Source organism: Salvelinus sp. IW2-2015, linkage group LG3 (genome assembly GCF_002910315.2).
Source record: "Salvelinus sp. IW2-2015 linkage group LG3, ASM291031v2, whole genome shotgun sequence".
NCBI lineage: Eukaryota > Metazoa > Chordata > Actinopteri > Salmoniformes > Salmonidae > Salvelinus > Salvelinus sp. IW2-2015.
The window spans coordinates 31539393-31555495 of record NC_036840.1 but is presented as its reverse complement, the minus strand read 5'-3'; the positions used below and the strand labels follow the sequence as shown (position 1 = coordinate 31555495).

Here is a 16103-nt window from a genome sequence, read left to right as displayed (position 1 = left end):
TTTCGCTGCCTCCAGTTCTGCCTTGGGGCGGCGATATTCACCCGGCTGTTCCCATGGTCTCTTGCCGTCTAATATTTCCTCCCAAGTCCATTGCTCCACAAAGCGCTGCTTCCTTTCACGCCGCTTGGTCCGGTTGTGGTGGGTAATTCTGTCACGTTCGTCGTTTGGATGAAGAGAGGAGGACCAAGCGGCAGCGTGATAAGAATACATTCTTCTATTTATTTAACGAAACAAAGAACACTGAAACAAACTATGCAAAACAACAAACGAACTGAAGCTATATATTAAACAAGACACAAGCAACTTACATATAGACATAACCACGAAATACCCAACGGAATATGGCTGCCTAAATATGGTTCCCAATCAGAGACAACGATAAACAGCTGCCTCTAATTGAGAACCAATCTAGGCAACCATAGACATACAAACACCTAGACTAGTAAACACCCCATAAACATACAAAACCCCTAGACAAGACGAAAACACATACATCCCCCATGTCACACCCTGACCTAACCAAAATAATAAAGAAAACAAAGATAACTAAGGCCAGGGCATGACAAGAACGCTGTATGATGTAGTGTAGTCGTTATTCAAAATCTTGAATCATGAAAACACAGAACGATTGCTCCACTATTAAATAATGTCTGTTTTGCTTTCAGAAAATAGMTCTTGTAAAATTGGGAAAGATCAGAAAAGAGAGAAAAAAGTGAGGGAGTACCTTTTGAATGGACACAGATGCTCAGACACTGTCATACCCAAATGTATGTGTGTGTCTGTGTGTGTCTTCACATTGGAGACAGCTGTTCCAAGATGCACAGCTGCGAGCACAGAGTGTGCGCTGCAGACACGTAGACTGAGTGTTGTAGTCTAGGAAGACGTGTGTGAGTCAGTGTTAGAGCATGTGCAATAATGTAAACTTTGTGTGAGTGTGTGTATGCAAATAATCAGTGAGAGTGAAAAGGAGCGTRACATAGTGTAACGGCTGTCGTCGGAATGAGACCAAAGCGCAGCGTGGAAAGTGTTCATGATCTTTATTGTCAAGAATCACTCAAACAAAAATAACGAATACAAAAACGAAAGCGAACAGTTCCGTCAGGCACAGATACTAAAYGGAAAACAACACCCCACAAAACCCAAACGGAAAATGACAACTATTATATGATCCCCAATCAGAGACAACGATAGACAGCTGCCTCTGATTGGGAACCGCACTAGGCAAAAACAACAAAGAAATAGAAAACATAGATTCTCCCACCCGAGTCACACCCTGACCTAACCAAACATAGAGAATAAATAAGGATCTCTAAGGTCAGGGCGTGACAATACCCCCCCCCCCCCCTAAAGGTGCGGACTCCGGCCGCAAACCTGAACCTATAGGGCAGGGTCCGGGTGGGCATCTACTCTCGGTGGGGGCTCCGGTGCGGGACGCAGACCCTGCCCCGCTATAGGCTCCCCCCACTTCGGTGGCGCCTCCGGTGCAGGGATCGTCGCCGGGACCTCCGGACCGTAGATCATCGCCAGAGGCTCTGGACTGCAGATCGTCGCTGGAGGTTCCGGACTGGGGACCGTCGCTGCAGACTCCGGACTGGGGACCCTAGCTGCAGGCTCCTTGCCATGGATCATCACTACAGGCCCCGGGCCATGGATCATCACTGGAGGCTTCGTGCCATGGATCATCACTGGAGGCTTCGGACCATGGATCATCACTGGAGGCTTCGTACGTGGAGCCGGAACAGGTCTCACCGGACTGAGGAGACGTACTGGAAGCCTCTCACAGTCCTGTCTCTTATACACATCTAGATGTGTATAAGAGACAGGTGTGAGTCAGTGTTAGAGCATGTGCAATAATGTCAACTTTGTGTGAGTGTGTGTATGCAAATAATCAGTGAGAGTGAAAAGGAGCGTGACATAGTGTAACGGCTGTCGTCGGAATGAGACCAAAGTGCAGCGTGGAAAGTGTTCATGATCTTTTTTGTCAAGAATCACAAAAATAACGAATACAAAAACGAAAGCGAACAGTTCCGTCAGGCACAGATACTAAACGGAAAACAACACCCCACAAAACCCAAACGGAAAATGACAACTATTATATGATCCCCAATCAGAGACAACGATAGACAGCTGCCTCTGATTGGGAACCGCACTCGGCAAAAACAACAAAGAAATAGAAAACATAGATTCTCCCACCCGAGTCACACCCTGACCTAACCAAACATAGAGAATGAATAAGGATCTCTAAGGTCAGGGCGTGACACATAGTATATTTACCAATGTCATGGAGAGTTGGATTGAAGACAGAGAAACGGTCTGGAAAGATGTACTTCTCCACTCCAAAGGTTTTGGTGTCCGAAGATGTAACGTTGAAGTTATGCTGACCCAGAATCACACGAATCTTCGACACAAGGGGACTGAGGACAGAAACACATCCTTCTCATCATTCTATGTCGCTAGTAGTGGACCATTATGTCACATGAATTCACTTGAATACAATTACATTTCATTTGTATGATATTAATGCCTTATGTCCTGGGGCCGTCTGTATCAAGTGTCTCAGAGTAGCTGATCTAAGATCAGGTCCCCCTTGTCCATGTCATTTTAGTCATTGTGATTTAAAAAGGTCAAACTGAGCCTAAGCACTCCTACTCTGGCACCTGGACTGAAAAGTTTAAACCTAAAGACCCAAGACCATAGTAACGAGGAATCTWCAAGGAAAATCCTCCCAGAGCGCTTCAGTTTTTACTCAAACTCAATATTTGTGTCTAATTATACTGTAGTTTGTGATCATAAAATGGCAATGTTAAAGTCAAAGTCATGAGTGTCTGTGAGAAAATGTGAGGTTGAAGGTTGAATGTGAAAGCTAGCACACTAAACATCGTATTCTCTGCTGCCTTACGTACCATTGCAACCATTCCAAGCAAACACCTATACAAATATTGAAATGATCAGACATTCTTTATTTCTTACTAAGCTTAACATCTAGTTGTTATTGTACATGGTCCCTCAAGAAATGCAGCATGGTAGAATTGAATCACAGTTGCATACCACACAAACAGGTGACAAAATAAGAAGCACCCTAAGAGTACACTCTTACAATAAAAGGTACTACCTAGAACCTAAAAGGGTTCCAATTCTGTCAAAGGAGAAGCCTTTGACGAACCCTTTTTGGTTCCAGGTAGAACCCTTTTCGGTTCCATTTAGAACCCGTTCCACAGAGAACTGACTCATTGTGGCATAAAATCCAAATAGGTGACGACATGATCAACACAAATGGATGCTCCAAGTAGTAGTGTAGTGTCTATATCTTCTAATTCYACAGTACCTGCGAAAGAAGCAGTGTGCGGCAGAGACCACCCAGCAGGACGAGACCAGGGTGCCCGCGCAGAAGTTGTCATCTCCTATGTAGAGGGCTGCCATCCAGGGATGGGTACCGGGCAGGGCAGAGCTGCCACCCAGGATGCGACCCTTGGCCACTGATATCCTCTTCTTATGCCTCTTTCCGCACACAGGCTTCTTGGCTGGCTTGGCGTCATTGGTTTGGTTGGTGTCAGGGAGGACGTTAGGTGGCGGTGGCGGCCGTGGCACCTGTACCACTCTCCGCGAAGAAGCTGTGTGAGGGAACAGGGAAGCAGACTTAAAGTAACTGTCCAGGGAAAATGGCACTTTTAAAGTTCATATTCTGTTAACTTATACCCAAATAACATTGTTGACTCGTCCTATACTCGTATTTGTGGCCAAAGGATAATTTWAAGAAAAAACACTCCCCCGCCTCAAACAGACTGTTTCACAAACACTTGCTATTTCCTCATAGAGAATGATGTTTATTTTACCTTTATTTAACTAGGCAAGTCAGTTAAGAACAAACTCTTATTTACAATGATGGCCTAGGAACAGTGGGTTAACTGTCTTGTTTAGGGGCAGAATGACAGATTTTTAGCTTGTCAGCTCAGGTATTTGATCTAGCAACCTTTCGGTTACTGGCCCAACACTCTAACCACTAGGCTACCTGCCGCTCCAGATGTGATAGCCGTGAGAAGGATGAGCTGGCCAATCAGTGGTCATTAATATTTKAACTCAAMATTTTTGAAAAACATGMTTACACTTTGACATTATGGGGTATTGTGTGTAGGCCAATGACCCCCCAAAAAATCCATTCAATCAATTTTAAATTCAGGCTGTAACAACAACATTTTGAAAAAGTCAAGRGGTGTGAATACTTTCTGAAGGAACTGTAGGTCATATTTCATACAAATCCGGAGTGACCAACTTCACATATAAATTCTCATTAAAGCAAGTCTAAGAAGTCCCATTTCTATGCTTTTAGTTCTTAAGTTTMATTTTTCCATCTTTTACCTGCATTTTTGTACACCAGCTTCAAACAGCTGGTGTACAAATATAATATGTTTGGTTATGGAAAATATATTTCACAGCGATTTAGATGGTACAATGATTCTCTACACTATACTTGCTTAATTTGTCACATAAACTGAAATTAGGTGAACTATTAGAATTTTGGCAACCAGGAAATGGGGGAGCGATTTCTGCATGTTACATATTTAAGTTTAGAAGGGCTTCATTTCAAATCAGTTCACATTCACTGTGAAGAGCACTGATTTCATTGTCAACATGTGATAGGGTAATACTAGTCATAAACTGGTAATACTAAACTACTACTAGTAGTAGTCTTCTATTACTACTACTACTAGTGCTGCTGCTGCTACTACTAATGCTGCTACTACTACTACTACTACTACTACTACTACTACTACTAACACTACTACTACTACTACTACAACTACTACTAACACTACTACTGCTGCTACTAGGCTTACAATTACTACCTACCAGCATACAGTTAATTGCTACATACAAGGCTTCTAAGTATACCTCTTCTTAACATTTTGGACTTTACCAGTGGCTCATTTCCCCCTGAAAAGACAACCAACAAATAGAGCTGTTTTATAGAAAGTATTGAAAAGAATCCCAATAACACATTGCCAGAAATTCAGATTAGCATACCATTTGCCACCCAACAATTACCATTCAATGATGTGGTGGAATAGCAGTTGGCCCAACATTTTTTTTGCTTTCTGTGCATACCCACGACATCATGACATCGATATAACAGAGCCAAGTTGGCCGAGTTACTGCAGAAGCATTTGGCACTTTCTGAATGATTCTCAATTTCCTTATCTCAATTTACACATTTTTCTTAGCTATTCTGACTAACTTTCTATTTAAACATTAGGCTACCTGTGTCAAGATAGCATTCTCTTCTGAGTCGTACAGGAAAGTTAAGTGTAGTAATCTTCTTTTTATCACTAATWGGGCCATTTGTTTATTAAAAAGTGCTGAGCTTTGAATTTTACGTAGGGCAGGTGTCATGGGTTATGTCACTGTTCTGTGAAAGCAGAGAATAACATTTTTGGTGGAATATAAAAACAGAGATGGTTCTATTCCACTTAAATGAGATGCAGCTGTTGGTGAGATTCAAAAAGCTGTCCAACTCTTCATTACTCATTATAATACAGTAGGGGAAGGTGAGGTATGTTTTACATTCAGCATCATTCCCTCAAGGGAAATATTGTATTMATTCTAACAAAGATACCTACATATATTTYAGKATGTTGTGTATCCCTGGAAATGATCAGAAYTCATGTAAACATTACAGTTTTGAAAACAGCTTTTCCCCCCAAAATTGTCTTTTGGCACAACTTACCCCAGGTATGGGCTAAATAGASCTGCAGGACAGGGTAAGTTAAGTCGCCTACACAATTCTGTACTGAATGAAATATGACCACTACATTTTTAAAACCATGTCTATCTTTATTTCCCAAACACAATTCAACACAATCACAATCRCTTGTTTGTCTTTAGAGTGACTAGAGTGACTAACAAACACTTTGTAYTTTTTTATACACTTTTAACATAGGCCAGACCCTGTTATTACCTCATATCCCAGCGATAATGYCTTGCATTACTCCTGGGAAGAAAACATTTCAATTTGTCTCAACTTGCCATTGGCTCAACAATTTGCTCAACTTACCTGATGGCCATTGGCTCAATATACTCCAAGGCAAATGTTTTGGCTRTATTAGCTCACACAGCTACAAGGATACACTTTCATGCTAGGTTTAGGACCTCATATTGAAGCTTATAGAGACCCCAACTGATATATAGAACAAGTTAGTTAGTATTATMTACAAAAATTATCTAGATACTTTGGTTTAGATACAAGTATCATGAAACACAATAAATAAATTTGACTTAGTGAAAATCTTCTATTTTTTTTACCTAACTTACCACTTTTTCCATGTGGTTTCTTCCTCCTCAGACTCCATGAAATGATGRCCTCTTCCTAAATATTTKGTCAAATTATACATGTATGGTTTCCTAGAAACAAGGATGTCTMAACTTGGCTCAATTTACCCCACTCTCCCCTAAAGGTTTTAAGGGAGTACAAATTGAAGACTGACAAATGCATATTTCACCCTCGATCAAGAATAAAGCCCCTCACGGATCAGAGAGACTCGCTGAGCTSTGTCATTCATATCAGGTTCATTTATCCCAACTCTATTTTCTAAAGTAAACTTCATCCACAAAGATATAATCAATCAATCCTTTAAATGCAGTCATCTAACAAGTTATTCATAGTGAGATGACAAGGGCATTTCTCAAAATGACCAGATGAGTACAGTGGCAAATTGTCATGACAATCAATCTCACTCAATGAATAACATAGATTTTGAAAACCTCAAATTTGACACCCCTTGGGAGCATGTGCCCACTTCCACCCACTTTCTTCTAAAGCGTCAACCAGCCCTGTTACACTCGACGCATAACTTTTGCCAAGCGTGACAACACTCCCATTATTATTGTCAATGAAACCTGGGAGTAAGCAGTGCTTCTCCGCGAGAAGCTTGCTCAGCTCAGCATAAAATAATGCTCTGGTTCTATTTTCAAAATTTCGACACACGGCTCACACCTGAGAACACTTGATAAAGTGGTTTGCGCTCTTTTCACGCTGGGWAAAATGAAGCCTCCAGTGTAGCAGCTAAAAAAACACTGCTTTCGTGACGCCCCAGTATAGCACTCATGTTACTCACATAAACGCATGACACAAGACGGAACGTCACAGTTCTCCCAGGAGATGGCTCTGTCATTGAGGGTGTAGCACCACGGCATCTTGTCCCCGTCTGGGTTTCTGGACAGTGGACATGTTATGCTGGTGTTATGACACACTTTACAGTAACCCGGCCTGCACCCCAAAAGAGCAAGCATAAGCACAGTTCCAAGGAAAAAATCCCAAGAAGAAAGAAACCTCAAGAGCAGTGGTATTCAAAGTCGGGGTCGCGACAAAACTGTTCTCATCGTTCTCGCAGGGGTTCTCTCCMMMMMAMAAWWWTTTTTTAGGAACAAAACATTCAGAGTACAGATTATTGTATGGGACAATATACAAATGTTTTAGAGAAAGACAATTTGAAAAATATAATGTTATCGAGTAAATATATTTATCGGTTTCTTTTCATTTTGATAAGTATACCGATTTTAAAGGTTACTTCATTATATTTGGGGTGGGGTCGCCAGAAAATGGTCCCTGCTGAAAAAGTTTGAATGCTACTGAAAAACAAGAAGAACCAGAGTCAGAGGGGGAAGCCCCTCCTACGGCTGTAGCTGGTAGAATAACCATATCACCATCTAAACCAGACACACACACACACCACACCCACACACACACACACACACACACACACACACACACACACACACACACACCACACACACACACACACACAGAAGACAACAGGACAGACAACAGACAGACAGACAGACAGACAGACAGACAGACAGACGACAGACAGACAGCGAGACAGACAGACAGACAGACAGACAGACAGCAGACAGACAGACAGACAGACAGACAGACAGACAGACAGACAGACAGACAGACAAGAACAGACAGACAGACAGACAGACAGACAGACAGACAGACAGACAGACAGACAGACAGACAGACAGACAGACAGAACAGACAGGACAGACAGACAGACAGACAGACAGACAGACAGAACAGACAGACAGACAGACAGACAGACAGACAGACAGACAGACAGACAGACAGGACAGACAGGACAGACAGACAACAGACAGACAGACAGACAGACAGACAGACAGACAGACAGACAGACAGACAGACTAGACAACAGACAAGGACAGGACAGACAGACAGACAGACAGACAGACAGACAGGGGGGGGGAGTCGAATGATAGTGCTGTGATATCGGTGGCATGAAGCATAGACAGACTTACACTTCTGTTCTGGGTTGCCAGATTGGTTGTCAATAAAGACTTAAAGAAATAAAGACATCATAATGCCGCACACACCTGCAGTAGGAGTGTTCCCCCAAGCCCCTGAGGGTGGCGCGCTCCACAGTGCCCATGTGGAGTTCATCATGTAACAGGTCAGAGTTCCACGGCAGACAGCGGGCACCAGAGACGGTGGTGTTCACCACSCCACGGTAGTCTATGCCCTTGTTGTCATAGCACTCTTCCTCCGGAGCTGAACAACAAGAGATGTGAGGGATAAGAAAATAAGTATATCACAGTTTCCTGTGTTTATGTGTTTGTTTATGAGAGCGTGTGCATGACCGTCGGTTTGCTTTATTTTGGAATATCTAAATGTTTATAGTCTACATGTAACCACAGAGTAAGATAAACATCATAAAATCTACTCTCTATCTCAGTGAATGACCTCTGGCTCAGACTAGTAATTCTAAGCTAAAGCTATGCTATGCTAAACTAGGCTAACCTAGCAATGTAAATGTAACTGTGTTAGCATGTAGCGGTTGGACTAACCGATGCCACAGTAGGGTCCACTGTAGCCAGGCCTGCAGGCACACACCTCCTCCCTGGTGGCTGTGATGAGACGGCACGTGCCATCGTTCTCACAGGGGTTCTCACTGCAGACTGAAGACAGTTACACACTACATCAGGTATATTACATTATGACAAACCACAGCACTGGGATCAGTTCCAACCACYCATTTCCTGCCTCCCACCATTGCATGATAAACACAGGAGCTGGTCTTGCATCAGTGCTTTAAGGGTGTTAACTTGGACCAAAACAAACATGAAGCAGTAGACTACCTACATTAGAGTGCTTATGGTTCAGGGTTGCAAAAGTATAGTGGGAGRAATGCATTCACTAACACAGACACCGGTGTAGTTGTCAGATTTGACATGTAGTTCTTGGTGTGGCCTTGTGGGGACAGTATAAGTGGGAAAAGCCTACATAACAGGCTAGCAAGGTGGAAGCAGGAAAAGGCAAGTCCTTCTGTACCAAACTAGACGAAGGGGAAGTTCTGCCAGTAAATGGTAGCGCAAAATCCCATTTGTTTGCATAACCTTATAAAAATCCTTCCTACCATGACAAAACAGGTTCCGGTCAAACGGGCTCTCCAAAATGCCTTCTCTTTTGTAAGTCCCATAAAACATCCCCCATTGAGATGAAAGACCCTTCGGCGAGATTCGGGCGTGTCCCACACTCCCCTCCTGAGTCACGTTGAGTCATGTAATCTGTCTTTTCATCTACAGCAAGGTTACACTTGTAACCATGGAGAGTAAAATGAAAGAGACAGCCAACCCTGCTTTTGGTATCTCTATAGCAGGGATGGGCAACTGGCGGCACCCTTTTTGTAGGCCCGTGGAACAATTGTCGGGGTCTCAATTTACTGTTAAGCATTAGAATAATAGAATGCAATAAGGTGCAATTTCATCAGCAGTCACTCAATTAACCCATAAATTAGCAGTGCTGACATATGAGGCCATTTAGGATAGCCCAATTATGTCACTTTGTGATTAGCTCGTGGAAGATTGCATACAGTCACCTCATTGTGTTGTAGAGCAATTCCCCCTGGATTAATGAGGACTATAATTAAGTAATTATATTTATTATAGTAATATAAGGTATTGAGATGGATGGTCACAGACATTGTGGGGTTAGTGGTTAGGTACTTTTTTTGTGCCACACAGTGTGGGGTCCCTCTCTCTCTCTCTGTGTGTGTGTGTGTGTGTGTGTGGTGTGTGTTGGTGTGTGTGTGTGGTTGTGTGTGTGTGTGTGTGTGTGTGTGTGTGTGTGTGTGGTGTGTGTGTGTGTGTGTGTGTGTGTGTGTGTGTGTGTGTGTGTGTGTGTGTGTGTGTGTGTGTGTGTGTGCGTGTGTGTGTGTGTTTATGCGTGTGTGATTGTGTCACCTCACAGTCAAAACTGGGAAACCCCTTTGAGTGTACAAGAGTGAGGTGTGCAACGTGTGTGCAACACTGGATACTAGAGTGACTAACAATAAGCTGAGGTGGCTGACACTGGACTCATCAAGGTCTGGAGCAAGGCTACAGCAAGGCTACACTTGTAACCATGGAGAGTAGAATCAAAGAGACGGCCAACCCTGCTTTTGGTATCTCTATAGTAGGCCCACAAACCAATTGTCCGGGTCTCAACTTACTGTTGAGAGTTTGAAGAATACAGAAAGTGCAATTTCAAAATTTGATTGTGCATCAGCAGTCACTCAATTAACCATGTCAGCTAAATTGTTTAGATTGGTAAGTTAGTCTAACAGCCAGCTATCTAAACTTGTAGTAAGCATGGCGAAACTACCGCCGGGATTGGGCCCATTGATCATCAGTTATCAAAACCACAAACATTTCCCTCCACCCCATGGCAAAATGTGGAGAATTGCAGGAAATTTGCTTTAAAACCTTACATTTTTCTATCCGCCCCATGGCAAAAAGAGTAGAACTGCATAAAATGTGTTATACCATTTCAAAATCTTCTCTCTGCCCCGTGGCAAAATGTGTAGAATTGCTGCAAACTTGCTTTCAAACGGCAACATTTTCTCTAAGCCCCATGGCAAAATATGCAGAATTGCTGGAAATTAACTTTAAAACTAAAAATATTTATCTTCACTGTCATGAGGGGTGCATCTAAAATGTTTCGCTCACAAGGTGGGGGGTGGTACGCAGACCCACGAGCCACTGCGGCCCCTCATGATGAGTTCCATTTATTTGTGTCCCCCACCCCTATCAAAGCTGCCCATCCCTGCTCTATGGGAACAAATGTGAGGTGATTTGTTTTTTTGGCTTTCTCAAGGCCTGGTAGCCTCACCCAAACCGCCCCCAACCATTAAGGCATTGAGAAAACAGTGTGATGCTTGGCAACACAGCTGAGACTAAAGCCTGATCATCTGAGAGGTGTGGGAGATTGAGGAATGTCGGAATGGGAAGTATTGAGACGGAGATTTACTAAAGAAGCCCTCATACTCCAAAGGTTTTAGGGGCCCCTGTGGGGCAGCACCTCATCAAGCTCTCCAAAATGAGACAGCACCTCATCAAGTCTAAGGTTCCACTCGCATTTTTAACAAAAGATAACAAGACAAAAAATACATGGCAAGGAGTGGCTAAAGCAACAAAGGTTGAAAGAAAGCATGAACGTTACCGGTATAGCGCACTCTCTCACAGGAGATCTCCCCGTCCACACATGTGCACCGTTCCACATTACGGTGGTAGATCCTTCCCCAGGATTCTCCGATGTCATAATATCTCAGGTGTATGGTTTCATAGCACTTCCCTGACAAAGGGGAGAACAGAGGGATAAAAGGTAGTTGGGTGAAATGTGAGAGGAGGAGGAAGGGAACAGGTCAATGAGGTGATAGGGGGCATCGTTTGTGTTTGGCACTGTGAAGAGCAAGATATGGGTCAATGCTCTATTTTTCAAGAGGGTAGACAGTTTCTCTACCACCTCCACACCTCTAAATGTAGAGTAAAACCCCATTGGCAATTGACTCTAAGCTGAATGTATAACTGCTTCAGTTTCATTGAAACTACTTTGAAACACAAGTCCATATAGAAAGTGTGATAGTGAGTGACTCACTCTGATCACAGTGCCTCCCGGTGAAGTTCTCTGGACAGGAGCACTCAAAGGAGCGTCTGTGGGGGACCAGAGTGCAGATGCCGACATTTTGACATGGATTCACCTGACACAAGTCTGTGAATCTGCGTGATGAGTGGACGAACACTAAAACACATCAAACAAATACACAAGGAACTATATTAGTGAAAACATTAGTAAGAAACAGTATAGTACATCAGTAACATCAGAATATAGTATGTACCAAGTATGTACCAGTATGTATAGTATGATTAGCTTTAAAGCTGTAAGAGAACATTTGGAAAACGCACTAAGATTCAGACGGATTGAAAGATAGTACATGATAATGCATACCAGTACTATAAATAGCAGGAAATGTGTATCTAAGATTTTATAGATACATACACAGAGACAATAGAGACTTAGTAGACCATGAAGTCTTGTCCATAGTTTCTACAGAAATGACCTCTTACCACTGGGTTGAGTGGTCACAGCTGCACAGTATCCCCACAGAAAGTCCCGATCAAAATTGTGCGTCAGAGAACACCTATGATTCAGAAATAAAAACATTCCTGTAAAGCACACACAACAGTTTCAACTTAGCCATTGAGATCAAGGAGTCAGATAAGAAATCAACAGCGCATTGACAACTAGCAGTCACCTGGGTAAGAACTGTGAGCATACTAAAATGGACCCTTATTYCTCAGAAACCTGTATGTCTCAGTAAGTAGCACTGTACGTACAGGAGGTGGGTTTGAAACTGATACCATATTTAATAATGACTGTCTTTAAGATTTATTGAGGAGAAGGTCCTAATAACGTTGCACTTCCTYAATCCTTTTTGGACAAAAATGATATCCACCCATCCATCCACACCCACTAACTAAAACCTCGTCCATTACATAAACCCAATACATCAAACCCAATACATTGGGTTTAAAAAACCTTTGAAAAAAAAACTAAGGGATAAAGGGACTTCCAGCGGCTGAGGTTCTAAGAGGACACACACACACGCACACACACACCCTCAAAATCCCACACGGTTAAAGATGAGCCAGCACTAGGCTCTTGCTGTTAATTGAGAACTGAGTGGAAGAGGGCAAGAACACCATCCATATTGAATKACATCCTAGTTGTGCGTACTTGCAGACGCCTATAGCCCTGTCATAGCCTGAGTGGATTTGCCCTGCAGTCGCAGCGCAGTTCCACAGATGATGACATATATCATAGCACTTCCCGTCCAACAGCTGTGGTTATTGAGACACACATCTGTGGTCTCATCGTTTTCACAATACAAGAATTTAATCAAAACAAGTAAAGACTGTATTTTGAGACATGACATCATTAATATACACCATTAAACCAGTAGTGGAAAAAGTACCCAATTGTCATACTTGAGTAAAAGTAAAGATACATTAATAGAAAATAGCTSAAGTAAAAGTAAAAGTCACCCAGTAAAATTCTACTTGAGTAAAAGTCTAAACGTAATTGGTTTAAAATATACTTAAGTATCAAAAGAAAATGTAATTACTAAAAGTATAAAAAGTATAAAAAGTAAAAGTATAAATCATTTCAAATTCCTTATATTAAGCAAACCAGACGGCACCAATTTCCGGATAGCCAAAGGTACACTCCAACATTCAGACATAATTTACAAACAAAGCATGTGTGTTTAGTGAGTCCGCCAGATCAGAGGCAGTAGGGATGACCAGAGATGTTCTCTTGATAAGTACGTGAATTGGACCATTTTCCTGTCCTGCTAAGCATTCAAAATGTAACGAGTACTTTTGGGTGTCAAGGGAAATGTATAGAGTAAAAAGTATAATATTATCTTAAGGAATGTAGTGAAGTAAAAGTAAAAGTAGTCAAAGATATAAATAGTAAAGTAAAGTACAGATACCCCAAAAAATTACTTAAGTAGTACTTTAAAGTATTTTTACTTAAGTACTTTACACCACTGCATTAAACCATTAACTCAGGTTATAAAACCAGAGTAACCGTGTTATAAACATGTTATAGCATATAGCATATTCATTACAGTTTATGGTGAATAAATTAGCAGTGCTGACTAGTGATGACATATGAGGCCATTTAAGATAGCTGAATTAGGTCACATAGTGATTAGCTCGTGGAAGATTGCATACAGTCACCTCATTGTGTTTTAGAGCAATTCCCTTTGGATTAATGAGGACTATAATTAAGTYATTATATTTATTATAGTAATATAAGGTATTGAGATGGATGGTCTGTGTGTGTGTTTATGCGTGTGTGATTGTGTCACCTCACCAGTCAACAAATCTGTCGTTCTGCCCCTGAACAAGGCAGTTAACCCACTGTTCCTAGGCCGTCATTGAAAATAAGAATTTGTTCTTAACTGACTTGCCTAGTTAAATAAAGGTAAAATAAAATAACTAAAAAATAACTGGGAAAACCCTTTTGAATGTACAAGAGTGAGGTATCTCTTTAAGTGATGGAAATGTGTGGCAATGTTGTGTTGTGTGTATTTGGTTGAAGTGGTTGTTTGTTTCTCCAAAACACTGGATACTAGAGTGACTAACAATAAGCTGAGATGACTGACACTGGACTCACCAAGGTCTGGATGAACTGATGGTGATACAGTGGTGGTGAATGCTTCCTCCCTGACGGAATGGGAACTTACATTCTTTCCTATCTACTGTAAGAGCTGGATCCACAGAAACAGGGTTAGATACATATGGTTATCATCAGCACAAGTCATCATATTTTATTATACACATATTCTAGTGGTCAATTCTGCATTCTCTGCAAGAAAATTGAAAATTGATTTCAACTTTTTTCATGAAGTTTGTCGTACAAGATCAAGTTCGAAGTAAAAACCATATTCAAAGTAAAAACTCAACAAACAAAAAAACACTGTGGCAGAATAGAGGCAATTTAATGTGAATATGCTAATGAACAACCAGGTGTTCTCCCATGGCGCCAGAGGGACAATGAATCCTTTGAGTTTGACAGTGGCTCCAGCCAGGACCCAATTAAGTTATATTACTGTGGAGGCCCAGTAGAAGGGCAGCATAAATCTCATAACTTCATCCTTCCCTTAAACAGCCTAATCATTGTTCTGGTATGAAAAGAGATGTGGACCCTTAACACAAACTGAATAGTACTGGATTCCTACTGCATCGACAAATTAGATCATTATCTCTGAGTTCTTGATTGGTAAAATGGTTGATGGGCTGTATTGTACAATTGTGTAAAGTTATTATACAAACAAGATATTTCAACATTTCATAAACAAAGAGGCTACAGGATAGTGAAGATTACGCACAAAGCTGTAATCAATTAAACAGGTGCTTTGTGTTGTTAACGTGAATAGGAAATAATTACCTTTATGACTATTGTCGTTCCCATTTCTCGTACGTAACGTTTCATATCCAGGCAGTACCATTCGCTGTTATCAAAGTGAAACAAAGTTAAAGTAATGCATTGTTAGTTTACTTTGTTTCCAAATTACGCACGTAAAAATATGCCTCTCTAAAAGGTTCACTGGTTGCGCTCTAGAACTGCAATAATTGTAAGAAATAACTGTTTTTAAATTCACGTACCGTCCGTGCACTGAGGACATACGGTAGGAAAAGTAACACAAAGTATAGCATCATAATATTTTTGTTTGTTTGGTCGCTGATTTAGATATCATGCGCAAAATTTTTTGAGGTAAATTTCCTGAAGCAGGTCCGTTAGATAAACGTTGTCACGTCTTATCTGTCAACTCCAGAGAACTCAGTCTGCTTTTGGTCATTGAGAACGTGGGAAATCCTGCAAGAGCGATACTGTCCTCTATAAACTCAAACTCTATTGAGTAAATCAATTTCGTCATTAGACAGACTTTTCGGTTATGGTCATTATTCTACGCAAAACATCGAACGTTTTCCCTCGCGACACGCCCACGATGAAACCTGCAAGATCTTGAAAGAGCGGATATTTTGATGTAATGGAAAGTAACCTTTTGGCAGATGGGGGCGGGTGACGGTGCGGGGTCCCTCCTCTCGATCTGAGCTTGGTCGCCATGCAGCGTCCCAGAGTTGTAAACATTCCAAGTGCGGCGTGCTGTGGCAAGAATACCCACTGTCCCATAACCAAGCCTCTAATTTTCCAAGGYTGCAATATTTGACATCCCTGCAGATGCTATAGTAAATTACACAAT

At 41.7% G+C, this 16103-nt stretch overlaps 1 protein-coding gene across 1 annotated transcript in view; it reads right to left on the bottom strand.

Moving 5' to 3' along the window:
• LOC111954789 (hepatocyte growth factor activator) overlaps positions 1 to 15917 on the bottom strand; it is a 20148-nt gene extending 4231 nt beyond the window's left edge. The window contains exons 1-11 of the mRNA XM_023974704.2: positions 15505 to 15917; positions 15287 to 15350; positions 14513 to 14606; positions 12397 to 12470; positions 11927 to 12070; positions 11492 to 11623; positions 8860 to 8970; positions 8389 to 8563; positions 7110 to 7207; positions 3326 to 3611; positions 2275 to 2414 (exon numbers count right to left, since the gene is read on the bottom strand). Of these exons, the coding sequence (XP_023830472.1) occupies positions 2275 to 2414; positions 3326 to 3611; positions 7110 to 7207; positions 8389 to 8563; positions 8860 to 8970; positions 11492 to 11623; positions 11927 to 12070; positions 12397 to 12470; positions 14513 to 14606; positions 15287 to 15350; positions 15505 to 15558 (1372 nt within the window). The 5' untranslated portion in view covers positions 15559 to 15917. The remainder of the gene's footprint in view (positions 1 to 2274; positions 2415 to 3325; positions 3612 to 7109; positions 7208 to 8388; positions 8564 to 8859; positions 8971 to 11491; positions 11624 to 11926; positions 12071 to 12396; positions 12471 to 14512; positions 14607 to 15286; positions 15351 to 15504) is intronic.
• Between the last annotated feature and the right edge of the window lie 186 nt (positions 15918 to 16103).